This window comes from Hipposideros armiger, unplaced genomic scaffold (assembly GCF_001890085.2).
Source record: "Hipposideros armiger isolate ML-2016 unplaced genomic scaffold, ASM189008v1 scaffold_105, whole genome shotgun sequence".
NCBI lineage: Eukaryota > Metazoa > Chordata > Mammalia > Chiroptera > Hipposideridae > Hipposideros > Hipposideros armiger.
In genome coordinates this window covers 217,051-233,934 of record NW_017731455.1, presented here as the reverse complement: position 1 = coordinate 233,934, position 16,884 = coordinate 217,051, and the positions used below count along the sequence as shown (strand labels likewise).

General features: G+C 48.2%; 1 protein-coding gene across 2 annotated transcripts in view; it reads left to right on the top strand.

The window, feature by feature from the left end:
• XPNPEP1 (X-prolyl aminopeptidase 1) overlaps positions 1-16,450 on the top strand; it is a 49,697-nt gene extending 33,247 nt beyond the window's left edge. For both annotated transcript variants that reach the window (XM_019646670.1, XM_019646671.1), the window contains exons 10-21: positions 305-515; positions 2,485-2,574; positions 3,193-3,243; positions 4,437-4,495; positions 4,627-4,704; positions 6,571-6,642; positions 8,377-8,437; positions 9,861-9,930; positions 10,775-10,948; positions 11,652-11,728; positions 12,900-12,998; positions 15,901-16,450. In XM_019646670.1, coding sequence (XP_019502215.1) covers positions 305-515; positions 2,485-2,574; positions 3,193-3,243; positions 4,437-4,495; positions 4,627-4,704; positions 6,571-6,642; positions 8,377-8,437; positions 9,861-9,930; positions 10,775-10,948; positions 11,652-11,728; positions 12,900-12,998; positions 15,901-16,029 — 1,171 coding nt within the window. In that variant the 3' untranslated portion in view covers positions 16,030-16,450. The remainder of the gene's footprint in view (positions 1-304; positions 516-2,484; positions 2,575-3,192; positions 3,244-4,436; positions 4,496-4,626; positions 4,705-6,570; positions 6,643-8,376; positions 8,438-9,860; positions 9,931-10,774; positions 10,949-11,651; positions 11,729-12,899; positions 12,999-15,900) is intronic.
• The last annotated feature ends 434 nt before the right edge of the window (positions 16,451-16,884 follow it).

Sequence of the window (16,884 nt, the reverse complement as noted above, 5' to 3'; positions counted from 1 at the left end):
CGAACGAGGGCAGTGACTGGCCAGGCTGTAGGTAAAGCTGAACAGATTGGGTGGAGATTTAGGCTACTGGTCCAAAGGTCTTAATGAAGGACAGAAGGAGGACAACACCCAGGTCCTGGCTTGGGGAATCAGGTGGATGGTGACAATACACACAGAGACAGGGGACACAGTGTGGAGAGCAGGGTTTAGGCATGGAACGGGGAGGAAGGAGAAGCCGCTGGGTTTTGATAGCCAGAGGACAGAGCCTGTTACACGTATTCTGTGCTCTCATTCACGAGCCCTGCTTTTCCTGGCCCCTCTGCAGGCTCTTCATTGACGGTGACCGCATAGATGCCCCCAGGGTGAAAGAGCACCTGCTTCTTGACCTGAGCCCGGAAGCCGAATACAGAATCCAGGTGCTTCCCTACCAGTCCATCATGAGCGAGCTCAAGGTTCTGTGCAGCAACCTCTCCCCGAGGGAGAAGGTGTGGGTCAGCGACAAGGCCAGCTATGCTGTGAGCGAGGCCATCCCCAAGGTTGGTTGCCCCGCTGAAGCCCATCTGAGTCCTGTCACTCCAGTTGCCTGCCCCTTCCCAGTCCTGGCATTGTGTAGCTTGGTCTTTGAAGCAGAGGTTGTTCAGGCAGACCCCAGGACTGGCTGTCAGGTCAGAGCCCTTGGAGCTGGAGCCATGTGGAGAGGCTAAGGCCTTAGAACCCTTCGGATCCTGTGTTTTCCAAAGTCTGGTGTGAGAGAGGATTTTAAGTGGCACACATTAGCATTTAGGTTTATTTAAATGTATCTGTTTTAAAAGTGTTTTAGTGTATACTAGAAAAAATATAACTAGCGTGTGAGATCGTGAAAATATAAACAAGTTTTAAGACCAAGTTGAGTTTAATAAACTAAGTTGATTTAAAGGTAAAGAAAAGAAGTAAATAAGAGTCCTGGGGTAGGCAGCTAGGTAAGAGCTATGCAGGTGGTATGATAATGCCCAAAGCTTGGGGAGCATTACTCCCCCCGCCCCCAACATTGTATATAGAACAACACCCGAGGCCCAGAGAGACTTCGCGAGTTGGGGGTTTCTCAAAGGTGAAGCAGTAGTGATCGCCCTGCCCTCGACGGAGCTTCTGCTGCGTGGTGCTGGGCCACCGACACCTGTCCCCTCATTTTAACTAGGGTCTGGGGCAGGACTGGAATCCAAGCCACTTTAGATATCACTTTTTTTTTTTTAAAGGATTTTTATTGGGAAATTAGGGAAGGGAAACTGTTGGGGAATTGAGGAAGGGGAACAGCGAAGTTGTTGTCCTTTGATCTTAGTTGTGGAGGGTGCAGCTAGCTCAGCTCCAAGTCTAGTCACCATCCTGCCACCCATCAGAAGCTCAGGGCAGCTCAGCTCAAGGTGCTGTGTTCAGTGTTAGTTGTGGGTGGGCCTAGCCCACCATCCCATGTGGGAGTTGAACCGGCAACCTTGTTGTTAGGAGCACGTGCTCTTACCAACTGAGCCATCCTGCCACCTGTTGGCAGCTCAGTGGCAGCTCAGCTCGGGCGCAGCTCAGTGGCCCATGTGGAAATCGAACTGGTGACCCTGTTGCTCAGAGCTTGTGCTTTTAACCAACTGAGCCACTCGGCTGGCTCTAGATGTCACCTTTTTGACTGCCCTGCCCTGGGCCTCTGGCTGCCAAGTGACCTTTGACAAGCCCAGGGATGTCCTCTTTTCCATCAATCTGGGGAGAGTCCAGGCCTGGCCCTCTAGACCTGCTTGTCATCACATCCTGTCCCTGTCACCCTGTGATACACTCGGTTACTCAGAGCTTTCCTTCTTTGACCTAAGTGGGGATCACGTTTGCCTTCTCTGTTTCCTGAGGGACACATGTGTGTGAGAGAACAGGGTGGAGAGAGCTGCAGCCCTTTGCAAGACTCCGTGCAAGTGCAAGGTCGTACTGATCACACAGGCTGGATTCTAACTTGATCTCAAATTGGGAAGAGCTTCTTGCAGCTCTTTAAGATCAGAGCACGAATAGTAGCTGACGTGGGGTCCCTGAGCGACAAGGGGGACAGAGCACGAGCCTTCCCTCATCAGTCACGTGTGTCCCCAGACATTGGGAAAAAGCCTCCTTTGTGCAGCAATAAAGGGGCGATTTCGGTCAAGCTTTGATCCCTTGGTGAACCCTGACCACAACCATGGAGGCTTGAAAAGCAATCTCTTGCTGATGGCTGGCAGCCAGCAGCCTCAAAGAGCTAAGGGGTTGAGGGATAGAAGAGAAATACCTTGTTTGATGTACTTTATCTTTCTGGATGAGCTCAAGCCCCTTTCGTCATGTTCAGAGTCTCAACCAAAAGAAGCAGCAGGTCTTCAGGCCCTGGGGAAGGCCAGCTGGGTGGGTCCTGAGTGGGAGCTCTTCAAAAGATTTGCCTGACGTGTGGTGTGCTGGGTGAAGGGGTATTGCCTTGGTCTTGGGGGAGGGGAGCCAGGCTCCATTTCTTATACAATTGCCCTTTGCCCCCAGGATCATCGCTGCTGTATGCCTTACACCCCCATCTGCATCACCAAGGCTGTGAAGAATTCTGCCGAATCAGAAGGCATGAGGCGTGCTCATGTGAGTAAAGCAGCCTGTGCGGAAGACGGGATGTATGGTGGTCAGAAGGCCCAGCTCCCTCACCTGCTTTGTGGCCTTGAGCTTGGCACATGGCTGGAACCTCTCTGGGCCTTCTGGTGTTAATGAAAGAATGAAATAAAATACTGAATGGGCCCCATCTTTGCAAAGTACAACATACAACTCAAAAAGAGATATTGATGATGATAGTGTAGATGATGGCGATGATGATGACGATGAAGATGAAGAAGGTGAAGCCTCTTAAAAGGCTCAGATTGTGTTTGAAAGCCAGTGAAAGGTCTAAAAATATTTGAGTCCTACATGGCTTTTGGCAGTGGCCTGTCTTTCCTGACCCCTGGAGGACAGGCATGAACCTTCTGGGGTGGCTCTGAGGTGGGCCCCTTCCTGGCAGTGCCTGACCTCCTGAACAGCAGAGGAACCTGTCCCTGCCAGTGGGAGGTGTGGCAGGCTTGTCACAGGAAGTGCCTGCCACTCAGCCCTGACTGCTGACGGTCTGTGCCCTGCAGGCACAGCCCCCTCAGCATCATGTTAGGCTGGGCTCTGAGTGTGCTCATCTGATGCTCAGTAATAACTTTCAAAATGTCTCCGTTGTTTGAACAGATTAAAGATGCCGTTGCCCTCTGTGAACTCTTTAACTGGCTGGAGAAAGAGGTTGGTTCTTAGTCTTTGTTTAACTTATGGACATAGATTGTCCAGATTCTAACCGTGATTCTAATGTGATTTTCACCCTGGCAGCCGCCATGCTCTGGTGACCGTGGCGCCCTCTATGGTGTTTAAGATCTTGATCTGATTTTAGCACTCCCTTTTAAAAGTTCTTTCTGGAAATTTGTTGTTTGTGTATTTAAAAATTCTTTAATTGGAGGAAATAGTGACAAGATGAAGAAAGAAATTCCTTAACAGAGTGGATCCTTTTTGGGTTAAGGAATTGTCTTGTAACTAAGTGGAATTTAATTATAAGGAAAAATGACTCTCACGATAATATTAAAAGCAAACTGTATTAAGAGAAAAAAAACCTTTGTACATTTTGAACTTCAGTTTAAGCCATTAATCTTTTTATATTAAATTGACTCTTGGTCATTAGTTTCCTGCCCTTTCCCTCCCTGTAGTTGACAGGAGGGTGACTTCTTTGTGGTATTATTACATAATATTATATTCCCTTTAAATATTAAATAAACAACTCTTTAAAAGTAGCTTAAATTGGAAAAAGAAAATACCACATTTAGCCCCACCAGTAAAACTATTGTTTCACATCTGAGTATTGTTCACCGTGTAAATCATTTTTTACATGTCTTTCAGTGTACAGACATGATTTTGTTTATTTTATTACCTTAGTATCATAGGGTGAGCTTTTAAAGCTTTGAGGCTTTAAAAATATGATCCAAATGGAGATTGCATTTAGCAGCTAGGCTGATGTATTTACCCATTCCTCCTATTTTCAAATGTTTAGGTTGTTTTTACTCTTTTGCTATTTATTAACTGTAATAATACCATTGCATTTATCTTTTATTATTTATTTGGCATGACTTTTTTTGGATGACTAGGAGGGGGTGCTTTTGAATTTTTAAACTTAGATGTAGTAAGTTTTGGGAGGTTTCAGGATGTAGTACTGAGGTAAAATAGTTGAGTGAAAAACTAAACAGAAAACTTTTTGCTTAGATAGCTTTGGTGAGAGCCTTTGGAAATTTCCTCCCTGTTAAAGATGAGGCATAAGCTGTGTCCTATAGATTGGACAGTTGGGATATGGGAATTGAGGGGGAAAAGTATGCTTTCAGTGTACCCCCTTTAATATGTAGCAGATACCTGCATTGTCACACCAGATGATTTATAAGCAACTTCCTTGTTAGGTGCCCAAGGGTGGCGTGACAGAGATCTCAGCTGCTGACAAAGCTGAGGAGTTTCGAAGGTAAGGGTCTATCTGGGGCCCCGTAAACCCTGTGCTCATTTCCTTGGTGAGTCGAACGAGTCTGGGAGGGTCCTGAGTCTTTGCACATGAGAAACCCTGAAGCTACTCTGCTCCGTGTCTTTCTGTTCCAGGCAGCAGGCTGACTTCGTGGACCTGAGCTTCCCGACCATCTCCAGTACGGGACCCAACGGCGCCATCATCCACTACGCGTAAGGCCTGCAGAGGAGCTTGCGGCCGGGCTTTGCTGCTGCGTCCGCCCAGGAGCCTGAGCAGGGGAGAGACAGTGTCTACAGGCGCCCCGTGCTCCTCCATGTGTCTGTGACACTGCTCTTATATGGGAACTAAGGCCTTTAAGGTCTCGTTCTCTCCAAATCTGTAAGCCCCCAGGCTCCTCTTAGGCTCAGATGTATGGCACTGCCAGTTTCCAAGATGTACTCAAACGGGTTGTCCCTCCCTCCTTGCTGAGGCTGCAGAAACTGTAGTCATAGCTGTATTTATAGCTGTGTTCATAGCCCTTGAATCATGATGATTAGAATTTTCTAGTGTGTTTCCTGATGGCAGCCTTCTTGGTAGACTAGTCCAGAAAAACTCCATACCAACTAAACGTATCCCTAGGATGTGGAATAGCCTCTTATGGGTACGGAGATAATAGCACCCTCACTTGTCTCCCCATGGACTTGAAGCCTGGCACCCCAGCCTGTTGGGCTTTTTATCATGTGACCCACCAGAGCCCACAGACCCACAGAGCCAAGCGTCCCTGCACTGTGAGATAAGAGGGGTGCTGATAGGTGTAGGACTTATGGATCTGCCGGTGGCAATGGCGGGGAATGGAACTGGCGTGGCTGGCCACTAGGCTCCAGCTTCAGCTTTGCCCAGTCAGATGGCTTTGCCTGGTGTTGCTTCCCATCTGTGATGTGCAGTCAGTGAGAGAACACGTGATCTATCTCACTGTGCTGTCCTGGGGCACAGGTTCCCCCAGCCCCCTTTGATAATTGCTTTTAGAGTTTTTCGTCTAGGGGCAAATTCTGAAGCTGTTTGTGGGAGATGGTCATAGATGGGATAGCACAGTTCTCTCACATGAATGCTTCTGTTCCAATGTTAAAATATCAAAAGGACTTCAGCTTTTGTCTGATGTTTAACTCAGGTGATGAGTTTCCTGGCTGGATGCTATCCTAGAATTTGCACATAATCAACACATTAACAACTTTCTGAGCGAGGGAGGAGACATTTGCTTCTCCTGTGGTGTTTCTCCATGGCAGGACGCTGGAGCTGGTCCCGTGTCTGGTTGGAATGGCTACTGACGCCCTTGCTGCTGATGGGGTTCGGGGTGGGGGAGGGGCNGGCGGGGGGGTGGGGGGTTGTGCTTGGAAATGAAGAAGCTCTCTCAGCCGCAGGGCGGAGACTAGGACTGCACTTGCCCTTTTAGCTTTTCCCAGTGCGGCGACATGGTGGAAAAGGCACAGGGAAAGCAGATCACTCTTTAAAAATACCTCATGTCCATTTGAAAAAAGTGCTGCAGCGTAAGAGCATCACAATTCTCTCCTTTTCCCAGCAAAAATCCTGTTTTTCTTCTAGATTGAGACACTGACCTGCCTGTCTGGTGGTCTGAGAAGAGTGGGGAGGCCCCTAATGGGGTCAGGACTGAGGGAGGGATATGGAGGCTGAAACGGGGGCCTGGGACCCCACACCCAGAGACAAGTGACTAGCCTGCCCTCTTCCCAGCTCCCAAGATTCTAGTTTGGTCCTATTTTGTCTATTGATTACTATTTTTGTAGTTGTTGCAATTATCTCATGAACACCTGTTTTGTTCCAGATACCCATGGAGATACACATAAAAAAAATGTTATTTTACTTTCTCTTAAGCTCTTTATCTAGTTGGGATGATAGGTAGGTTGACTGCGTCTTCGAATAGTATAAGGTTAATATGAGTTGTAATAATTAAATTATTGGGTAACTTTTTATCTTGATATAATCTCAGATTTATATAAGTTGTAAGAATAGTATAAGTATGCCCTCCTCCTGGATTTAGCAAGTGTTTACATTTGGAATAATTAATTTTTAATTAACTTTCTTAGGCCGGTCCCTGAGACGAATAGGACCTTGTCGCTGGATGAGGTGTACCTCATTGACTCAGGTGCTCAATACAAGTAAGTGAGCCGAGGCGGCCACAGAGCTTCACTCTGCTGTCAGGGTGGTTGAGTAGGGGGACAAGCTAGGTTCCAGCCAAGAACACTAGGCTGCTCATCCCATTCGGAGCCGGCCCCTGATGGAGTCGTTCCTGTGCCTTGTCCGTTTTTTAACCCCTAGTTGAAATAGCCTAGTTGTGACCCTCTTCCCACAAAAGACTGTTGATAGAAACATTTAGTCCTTTGCTGGAAGTTTGAATACTAAATAACTGAAAGTAAGCTCAACCCCCAGCCCCAAGCTGCCTGCTCACTCTCCGGACTTTCTGCGGCCTACGGCCTCATGGAGTCAGGGCTTGATTTTGAATGAATGAATGAGAAACAAAGGTTGCCCCTGCATTCCTTCTTCATGTTTTGCTGCTTTTACATCATCCTGTAGATTGGTTTCTCAGAGGAGAACCTAAGATTTGGTGGGGTCTTGGTGTGGGGCCCATGAGAAGGACCTAGGATAGGTGTTGTCCGCATTAAGAGTGCACAAGCAAGGCCTTTAATGCTCTATTCCCCACTGTGGCTGCTGGCGAACCTAAGTGTTAGATGAACTTGGCCTAGTACACGGGGACCACAACTAGCCTTGGGTGTTAGTAACAACAGCCTAGAGCGAAGGGTATTGTCACTGCTTGGGTAATGGTATAAACTTTGGTTCACTTCCACATTTTAGCAGGGTTCTGGAAGTTATCCTTTCTATGTCAGGGGTGTGGGTTAGGGTGTTCCAAGAGATGGGTTTGGGTAATTTTAGGGGCCAGTAAATTCCTTGCTGTCCTGATAGGAGGAACTGGGAATTTGGTCCTCTTTTGCTAGAAACAGGCTCCTATTTACTTTGTCCCCCTTCGTCTTGGTCATAATCCCCATGATGGTGTCTCCTGTGAGACAGTGGTCCCATTGTAGACCAAGAATGTGTGTGTCAGGGTTCTGACACACTGTCTGAGTTCACGGCCATGACATTGGGCCATCCTTGCATTCACACTCAGCCTCATTTTATTTTGTAAAACAACTTTATTTATATATAATTCACAACCCATGCAATTACTCACTTAAAACGTACAATTACTGGTTTTTAGTATATTTGCCGAGTTGTGCAACCATCACCACAGTCAATTTTAGAACATTTTCATCACCCTGGAGAGAAGAAACCCCTTTCCCGTCTGCAGTCGCTTCCCATTTTCCCTACCTAGGGAACCACTGCTATACTTTCTGTCTCTATGGATTTGCCTGTTCTGGACATTTCGTATACATGGAATTGTATGGACTTCTGTCTGGCTTCTATCACTTAGCATAATGTCTTCCAGGTTCATCCATGTTCTAGCATGCATCAGTGCTTCACTTCTTTTCATTGCTGAATAGTATTCCTTGTATGGATAGGCCACGTTTTGTTTATCCTTTCATCAGTTGAGCATTTGGGTGGTTTTCACCTTTTGGGTATTATGAATCATGCTGCTATGAGCATTTGTGTACAGGTTTTTGTGTGGACAAATTTTCAATTCTCCTGGGTATTTACCTAGGTGTGGAATTGTTGGCTCATAAGGTAACTCTTCATTTAACCTTTTAAGGAACTGCAAAGTGTTTTCCAAAGTGGCTGTACTATTTTACATGTCCACCAGCAGTATATGAGGGTTCTGATTTCTCCATATCCTCTCCTGTCTCATATTTGAGCAAAAGCTTATTTTGACTGAAAACTAATTTGCCCTTTCTTTTGAAAAGGGATGGAACTACAGATGTGACCCGGACCATGCATTTTGGGACCCCTACGGCCTATGAGAAGGTAGGGTGGGGCAGAAAACTCAAGAGGTCCTCTCTGCTTTCTTAAGAGCATTGCTTTTGTGAAAAGGGATTGTATAAATAAGTTAAAATTACATGTGAGATAGTAAAATAGTGCATTACAGCGGAGACAGGCTTATCTGCTTTATGAGTTCCATTTAATTAATCATTCGAATACTTTTAAAAGCATTCTGTCTGCTAAGGTCAGAGCAGCTCAGATTCAAGTTTAAACCAGCTTTGGCCTTCTCCTGAGTCACGAAATCTCTTTGGGGATGAGAGTGGGATAATGGAATACATGCTTTTTACAAACAGTATCTAGATTTGATTCTGAAAGCCACCCCCCTTCTTTTATCAAGGTCAACATTCCTATTTATAGGCTCAACTCTAGGACCCCTCTGCAGTGACATACCCTGCTCAGTTTCTGGTCTGTCTGGCAAAGAAGGGAGGAAACAGCTATGAGGTAGAGAGAGGTGTATCAGGAGTATGGAAACTGGGCTTCAGATCTTCTCTGCTGTTTATTGGCTCCATGACCTTGAACGAAGCACTTAGACCTTCCATAAAAATGGGGATACAAGTACCCACCTCCAGAGCTGGTTAAGAAGGTTCCATGAGCCCAGCAAGTTTCTGGATCACTGTCACTTCCCAGCGAATGTTGGTTGAGTCTCTGAGTGAATGTCAGGGAGTTCCTTCAGGAAGTTTACCCAGGGAAGAGGGTTTTATGTGACGCAGTGGGGCAGATTTCATAGTTTTGGTCCCTTGCCTCGTCCGTTTGTAGGTACCGGCACCTTAGTAGAATTTGACCTTGGCTCCACATGCTTTTGGAGTGACTCTTTTTGTGCTGTGAACAGAGCCCCAGACCTGATTACTGGCAAGCCGTTAACTTTTCAAACCGCGCTTTGCTTCTAGGGCTCACCCCTGAGGATAGCGTGGTGGGAGGGAGCGTAGGTGGTAAAGCACGGCTGCCTGGTCTGAGGCGGATGCTGCCACTTCGGAAGTACACTACCCAGCGTGCTCCTTCATCTCCCCAAAAAGTGCGGGTGACAGCAGTGCCTCTGTCATGAGGTGCCTGGTCTAGAGGAGTCGTTCAAGTAATGTCAGCTAGAGTCATCAGTACTTTTTATTACTTTTCCCAGTTTTTCTAAGGCTCAGGTGACATAGAGTGTGTCAGAATGCTCATTATAAGGGAACAATCTATGGGGTCATCTCTCTGACAGTTCTCTTTTACTAACTTAAATTTCAAGATTTTTCTGGGAAGTTGGTCCCAAGGCCAAGTGTTCCTTCCACCAGATTTTTTTCTTTTTACTTTGATTTACTCTGTGGTATTGCTAAAAATTTTTCAGAGGCAAGGTTTTCTGAACTATCAGAAAGCTACAGGACGAGAGATCCCATGCCCACTCTGCAACATGCCCCCTGGTTTTCTTTGGCAGGAATGCTTCACGTACGTCCTCAAGGGCCACATAGCTGTGAGCGCAGCCATTTTCCCGACCGGAACCAAAGGTAGGTGGCTCCTTCTGTCATTTGGCCTTTTCTTGTTCAGGCATCAAACGTGTGTCAGTTTGAGTGGAAGGACATGTCCTTCCCTGTCTGTGACAGCCCCCAGGGCAAGGGGGTTGCCGCATGGAGTGCATGTCCTGGACCCACTGAGGAAGCTCAGAGGGCCTCCCAGGGAGCCAGGCTTAGGCTTGGGCCTGGCGTCAGCTGTGTGTATCTCTCCTGAGCACTGATGGTGTTGAATGACACATGCAGGTGGCTCTCAGGAGAGGACAGCAGGTATGAGGGCCTCAGCGCCTGAGTGGAAGTTGGTGCAGCCTCCTGTCTGCCCTTCCGCACTGGGCCAGCGCCTCCCTTCAGGACCCTGGGTGGAATTTATTTTACTGGAAGCTGACTTTAGATACCTCCTTGCTTGAGGACTGGTGGCTGGGGCATTGGACGGGGAGTTGACAAGACCTGGGCCTTGAATCTTAGGTTGGGCCTGCACTCCTCTCCCCGGGTACCAGTTTGGGCCTCACCTGCGGTGCCTGCCTGCCTACCTGCTTGCAGCCTGGTTAGAATCCCAACTCTGTAGTTCTGAAACCTCAGGGTCCCAGAGCTGGGAAAGGAACAGCTGTGTCATCTAACGCAGCCCTTACCTGCTGCAGGCGACCATGCCCTCACCAGCATCTTGGGAGCTCTGATTGTTAGAAAGTACTTCCTTGTGCTGGGCTGAAATCTGAGCCCTCCAGAAACTTACCTGTTTTCTGTTTCACCCTCGAGCCAAACATAACAAATCTAATCTCTCAAGTGCTTTGTAAATTCAAAAGTCCTGCACAAATATCATCAAGTGGCTCTTTGTATCTTTCAGGCCACCTTCTCGACTCCTTTGCCCGCTCAGCATTATGGGATTCTGGCCTGGATTACCTGCACGGAACAGGACATGGTGTCGGGTCTTTCCTGAATGTTCACGAGGGTCCTTGTGGCATTAGTTATAAAACGTTCTCCGATGAGCCCTTGGAGGCGGGCATGATTGTCACTGATGGTAGGTGACCCTCACACAGAGCCTGTGCTTGGATCCTCCAGCCTTTTGGAAAGCTCTTTAGTGTTTTTTATATTTTAATTGTTTTAAAGTAAATTGGAAACAATTTCTCCTTCCTGTTACCTTGAATTAAATAACAATAATATCAACCTTTTATGATTATAAAAGTGATACATGTTCATTGTAGAAAAGGCGAGACTGGAACAGTGTGAAGAAGAAAGTGAGAATCATTTGTAATCCAGCCACCCAGAGAAAACATGACTTAGTATTTTGATATGTTAGCTTTTGGCCTTTTATAATTGTATATATCTTTTTTTATCATTAAGCTTATACTAGAACTATTGTCTATATTCTGTTTTCTAAATATATTTCCTTTTCCCGTGTTATTACCAAATTTTTGTGAATGTATTTTAAGCCTGCATCATTATGTCGCACCGGTATGCACCATGATTTATTTGGTGGGTTCCCCGTTACTGTCCCCCTGCCCTGCAGTCAGAAACTGCAGAACCTCCCTTTCAGTACCTCAAGTGCCTGTTAGAAGTGGCCTTGTGGAAGCAGGGGGCATCTCTGGGCTCTTGCATCTGGATTGAGGAGCCCTTCACCTGTTTCTCCCCGCCCTCTTTTGGGGCAGGGCTGCCATCCCAGGAGGGAAAGCTCATATCTTCGTCATGGGCTGCTTTTCATTCGGGGGTTTGGTTTGTTTTAGAGCCAGGGTATTATGAAGATGGGGCTTTTGGAATTCGCATTGAGAATGTTGTCCTGGTGGTTCCCGTTAAGACCAAGGTGAGTCATTACGTATTCATTCATTTAAAAAAATTTCCTTATCCCTTAATGGGGAAGATGAAGACTTATGTTTGGAGCCAAGCCCTTCCCCTGATATCAGGGACTTTCCTGGAATTCACTCTCCTCTGCAAAGCCAGAAGGAGAATCCTTAATGAACTGGGACCCAGAATTGGAGTTGATGGAGCCCCAGGCAGCCCCTGCTTGTTAGGACCTGGGGCTCTGAGTTTACTAGAAGCAGCGCCTGGTCACAAAGTCTCCTCTGCTTGGGGGTGCTTGTTCAGAGACCCCGCCCAGACCCTGATTCCATTTTCAGGCCTTGAAACTGTGCTTTTAACAAATGCCCCAGGTGCTATTTATCAGGCAAAGCTGAGGAAGCCTGCATTAGGCCGTGGGTCAGGCGGCTCGGACAGGCAGGAAGATGGTGTTTCGCGCTCGCCCCCATCAGTATCACCAAGAGGTCGCAGGGCTTTGGGTGTCAAGCTTTACCTAAGAGACCTGTTAGCTCCTCCTCCACTGAAAATGACTATGCAAATAGAACAGATGGAGGGAAGTGGCTTTCTAAGCCTCCAATGAGGTTGACTGGAGGGATCTGCTGTCTGCTTCCATGTTGAAGTCACTGTTCTTGAAAGTGACCCCATGTCACTCAGAGACCCAGTCAGGAACAGAGACCCAGCATGCAGTTGTGTGCCCTGACCGTTCCATACTATGTGGAGTGGACACGCCTGTTTTCTGTCACCCGTGGGCCTGGCTGGGTCAAGGCAGGGCCACACGGTTGACTGTTAAATGATTTGGGGGATTATACCCCAGCAGAGCCTCAAGAACCCAAACTAGAGATGCCCCTGAGCCCAGACACCCCCACACCCTGCCCCTGCTTCCTCTCCATCACGGCAGACGTTAATCTTGTGGACCTGCTGCTGGGAGCCCGTTGGCACCTTTGTTTGGCTTTTCCTGGTGGCACGGGCTGTTTGCACAGCGGAGCAGCTCCCAGAAAGTGGCAGCAGCTGTTTTCATCATGTCTCCTGTGCCTGTTAAAAATGGTGACCCGCTGATCATTTCTTGATTCCCAGTTAACCTCGCGCTGATGGTTGGTCCTGGCTGGTGGGGATGACCTCATGGTGGTTCGTTGTGGTAAACGGGAATAAACACTTTTGTTTTCTTCCTTCTCCCACAGTATAACTTCAATAACCGGGGAAGCCTGACCTTTGAACCTCTAACTTTGGTTCCGATACAGACCAAAATGGTAGATGTGGATTCTCTCACAGACAAAGAGGTAATGAGGGAGTCGTGAGGGAAGGCAGTGGTGTGTGTGTGTGTGTGTGTGTTAGGTGAGGGAGGGGGCGTGCTAGGTGGGGAGCTACCCTACATTCTCTACTCCATTCTTCTAAGTCAGAGGTGTAGGCCTCTGAGTCTGATCATCCTAGGTGTCCTGAGCACTGGGTGCTTTGCCTGTATTTGTGGGGCCACCAGGTAGAGGTAACCCTGCTCCCCCGCCATTGTGGGGCTGTAGGGTTTTGTGGGTGGGAAGTGTGTGCTGTTGTCTTCCAGGAGGGCAGGATCCATGGCAGCCACGAGGGGTGTTTAGCAAACGTGGGCCGTGTGTCTTCTCCACAGAAAGCCAGATGTGTGGTGGGGCCTGCTGGCTGTTGCACATACCAGATTGTTTTCTTGTGTTCCATGAAACATTAAGGAAATGAGAAGCAAGATTTATTATCGTACAGATTTTCACAACACAGAGGTGATACCTACAGTTCTGGTCACTCTGGGCTGTGACACCCTTCACAAGGCAGGAACACAACAGTGCTCACCTATCAAGCTCAGAGAGTGTTACAGGTCTAGAAGCCTCTTCACATTCTCGGTGGGTCTCCAGGCTCATGAGGCCAGGGAGGGGCAGGTTCAGGAACCTGGAGTAAGGCTTCAGGGGTCAGGCAGTGGTCAAGGTCAGAGCAGAGACAAGGGTCAAAAATGGCAGGAACTGTCGGCACTGGACAGACGGAGACAGAAGCCAGGACACAGACTCTAGAGCGAGGCAAGTGGTCAGAAGTGCCAGCAAAAGGCACATGACTGGTGGGGCCAAAGGTAGGGACAAGCATGATGGCTACTCAAGAAATAAAAACATTTTGTTACCCGAGGCAGCCGCTGGCATCCCAGGGGCCTTTGAGTGCCTCTTGAGGCAGGAACGTACCCTCAGTGGAGCCTGCTTGGGCCTGGTGCTTGGCACTAAAGGAAGGTACCTCCGAGGCCAGAGGAGCCCCCTTCTACAGGACTGTGGCACGGGACACTCCCAGTGACGAGCCTCTTCCGCCTTATCCGCCTCGCAGATAGGTGATAGGAATGGCACCCCCTTCCTGCTTAGCTTTCCGCTGTACTTGGACTCCTCTGCTTGGCGATCAGCGCCCTTGGTTCAGCCAAACATTCCCACCACAGGACCTAAACGGGCCCTGCTGGTACTGGTGTATTCAGCTTGTAGATGGATGCAGAACAGGAGACAGCCTATCGGCAGCACAGGGTTAAGTGTGTCTCTTCAGCTGGAGAACTCTGTAGCGGTCCAGGGGCTCTTCTGCAGTCCCGTGGGCAATGGCTTAGGTGAAACGGGACTAGAATACATACGTGGGCACAGGAGCCACCCTGCTTAGAGGCCTGGGCCCCATTGGGCTTAGCAAGGGACCTTCTAGTAATAAGTCACTGTGTACTGCTGGAAGCCCAAGGTCATGGCATCCTACCAAGTGATTCTGCTCACGCAGTCCTTGCTGTCCACATAAAGTGTGCTAGCCAGGAGGCATTCCTTCCATGTGCATCCCACTTTACCCACGGAAATAATGCATGAGGAAGGTGAAATGAGGCCATTTTTCCTTGAGGGAGGAAGAGTTTTGTTAACCTGTGACTCACAGTCTGCCCTGTGACACTGGACCTAGATAGCTGTGTCTTATCCAGTGTTCGTTACTGTGCCTTGCACACCCAGATCGCTGAACTGTTCTTTTGGGCTGTTAGGTTTTACAGGGCAGATATCTTTGTACCCTGGGATCTTAACATTATTTCCACAAATAACAGTATTTAACATACTAAGCAGAGTACATTTATTATCTCTTTTAGCAAAAGGGCCCCTTTCCCATATTCCACTCAGTAATCTGGGCCTTCATTCTGTTCAAAGGCACGGTAATACCTCCCAACAGATTCTGTTGATGGGGCTTTGAAATACCTGGTCATGGCCCTTTATTATATCCCAAAAAGGCTTTCTTAGCTGTCACTTTAGGGAATTTGGGGGTTGGGTCAGCATTTCCATCATTTGTCGCCAGATGGCAGCAGGCCTTCGGTCAGAAAGGAACATGGGCAGCTGCAGCCTGTTGGGGCCTTTGGGATGTTGCTCAGGCCCCTCTGCCTCCCCCTCCACCCCACCCATCCGAAAGGGCCCTGGGAGTGGTCCCAGGATTGGCTGCTGTGGTCACCTTCACTGTTGAGCTGCTTTGGATGGCGGACCTCCTTCCACCTTAGCTCTTTTTTGTCTCCTGGTGTGGTGGCCACATTCAGTTGAGGGTCTGAAAGTCAAGCTTACTCCCTACCCCACCCTGCAGCACCTCTGTCCTTGGCCACCAAAAGTCTGGGGTTTGTTTAGACAGCCACACTCACAAGACTCACATCCTAGATTATTCACCTTTGTCAGTGGATGCAGGAAAGGAAGCTCAGTATGTTGGCAGGCCAACTCCAGGCGTGTCTCTTAACAGGAGTCTTCACAGTGGTCCCAGGGCTAGTTTTCAGGCCCTCTGTCTCCTCCCCACCCTGAGATGGCTCAGGTGTGAGGGAGTGAGGCCACTTTGGTGTGTGCGGGAGCTGTGAGACGCTCTGCCCCCTCTGTCTTGTAATGGCCTGTGCAGATGGCTTCCAGGGTCCCCAAAGCCATGGCTTGTCAATTAGGTATTTGTGGTTCCTTCACGGTCATGGCCAGTCCACATGCATAGAGTATTCCAGGAGTATTTTCACTGTAAGCGATGTGGCCTCGTCCCATCTATTCCAGGGAAATAGAACCCAAGGAAGTCACCTATGCATGAGCAGGGTGAAAAGGTGTTGTGCTCCTTTGCTCTCGTCTTGTGATCTCCACGCGTGGGGCCCCTCACTGTGCCTGTAGCCTTTGGTAAAGGCGTCGTAGTGAACACGTCTGGTCGTCTTCCTCCTTGTAGTGCGACTGGCTCAACAATTACCACCTGACCTGCAGAGACGTGATCGGGAAGGAACTGCAGAAACAGGGCCGCCAGGAAGCGCTCGAGTGGCTCATCAGAGAGACGCAGCCCATCTGCAAACAGCATTAATACCTCCCCTTTACAAGACGTTTTTATAACATGCTCTGGGGAAGGAAGAAGCCTGGCAGACCCCTGATGCCTTTCCCCTTTTCTCTTCTTTCTTACCCCCCCTTTTTACGTTTAGACTTTAAGAACTGAAAATCTTCTGATCCTCTTTGATATTTTTCTTGCAAACATCTGATCTTTTATGATTTTTTTTTAAACTGTTGAGAACGAGCCAAGAATAAAATTGCTGCACCAGAAGCAGGGTTCCCACGAAGCTGAACACTCATCAGGGGAGACGCCCCAAGAGCCACCGTGAGTTCTCTGGCCAGAGATGCTGAAACGATAAGTGCTCTGTGACAGTCAAGTTCCAGGTGCTAGTAGTACATTATTCACCTTAATGCTCATGAGATTGTATTTATAATTAGTGAATAAAATGTCAACAGGTGCTTTGTCTCAGCTGCCTCTTTCCTCACAGCACTGCTCACCCTGCTTGTCAGGCGAGCTCATCCCCAGGGCTGGTGGCCTTGGGGACAGACGTTTTTAGGTGGAAGGCCTATTTTGAAGGGAGGTCCCTGGCCTCCCTGCATGTTGTTGTTGGGTTTAACTGTAAGCCTCTTTTTCTTTTCCGAAAACCTAATATTTTGGTATTTTTATTATCAGTTTTTTTTTCTGACTTTAAAATGTCATTGATACACAAAAACAATAAAAAATAATGTCAAAAGAGAGTCGTCCATGACGTCCCCTATAGCAGACATGGCAGTGTCTCATCTATAGCACCATAGCGCGCATGCTCTCGGTGCTTGTAGACAATGGGCTTTCTCTTGACTTGCAAACGTGGGGCCGGCAGAGCTGGTGTCCCGGCGACCTCAGACCGGCGAG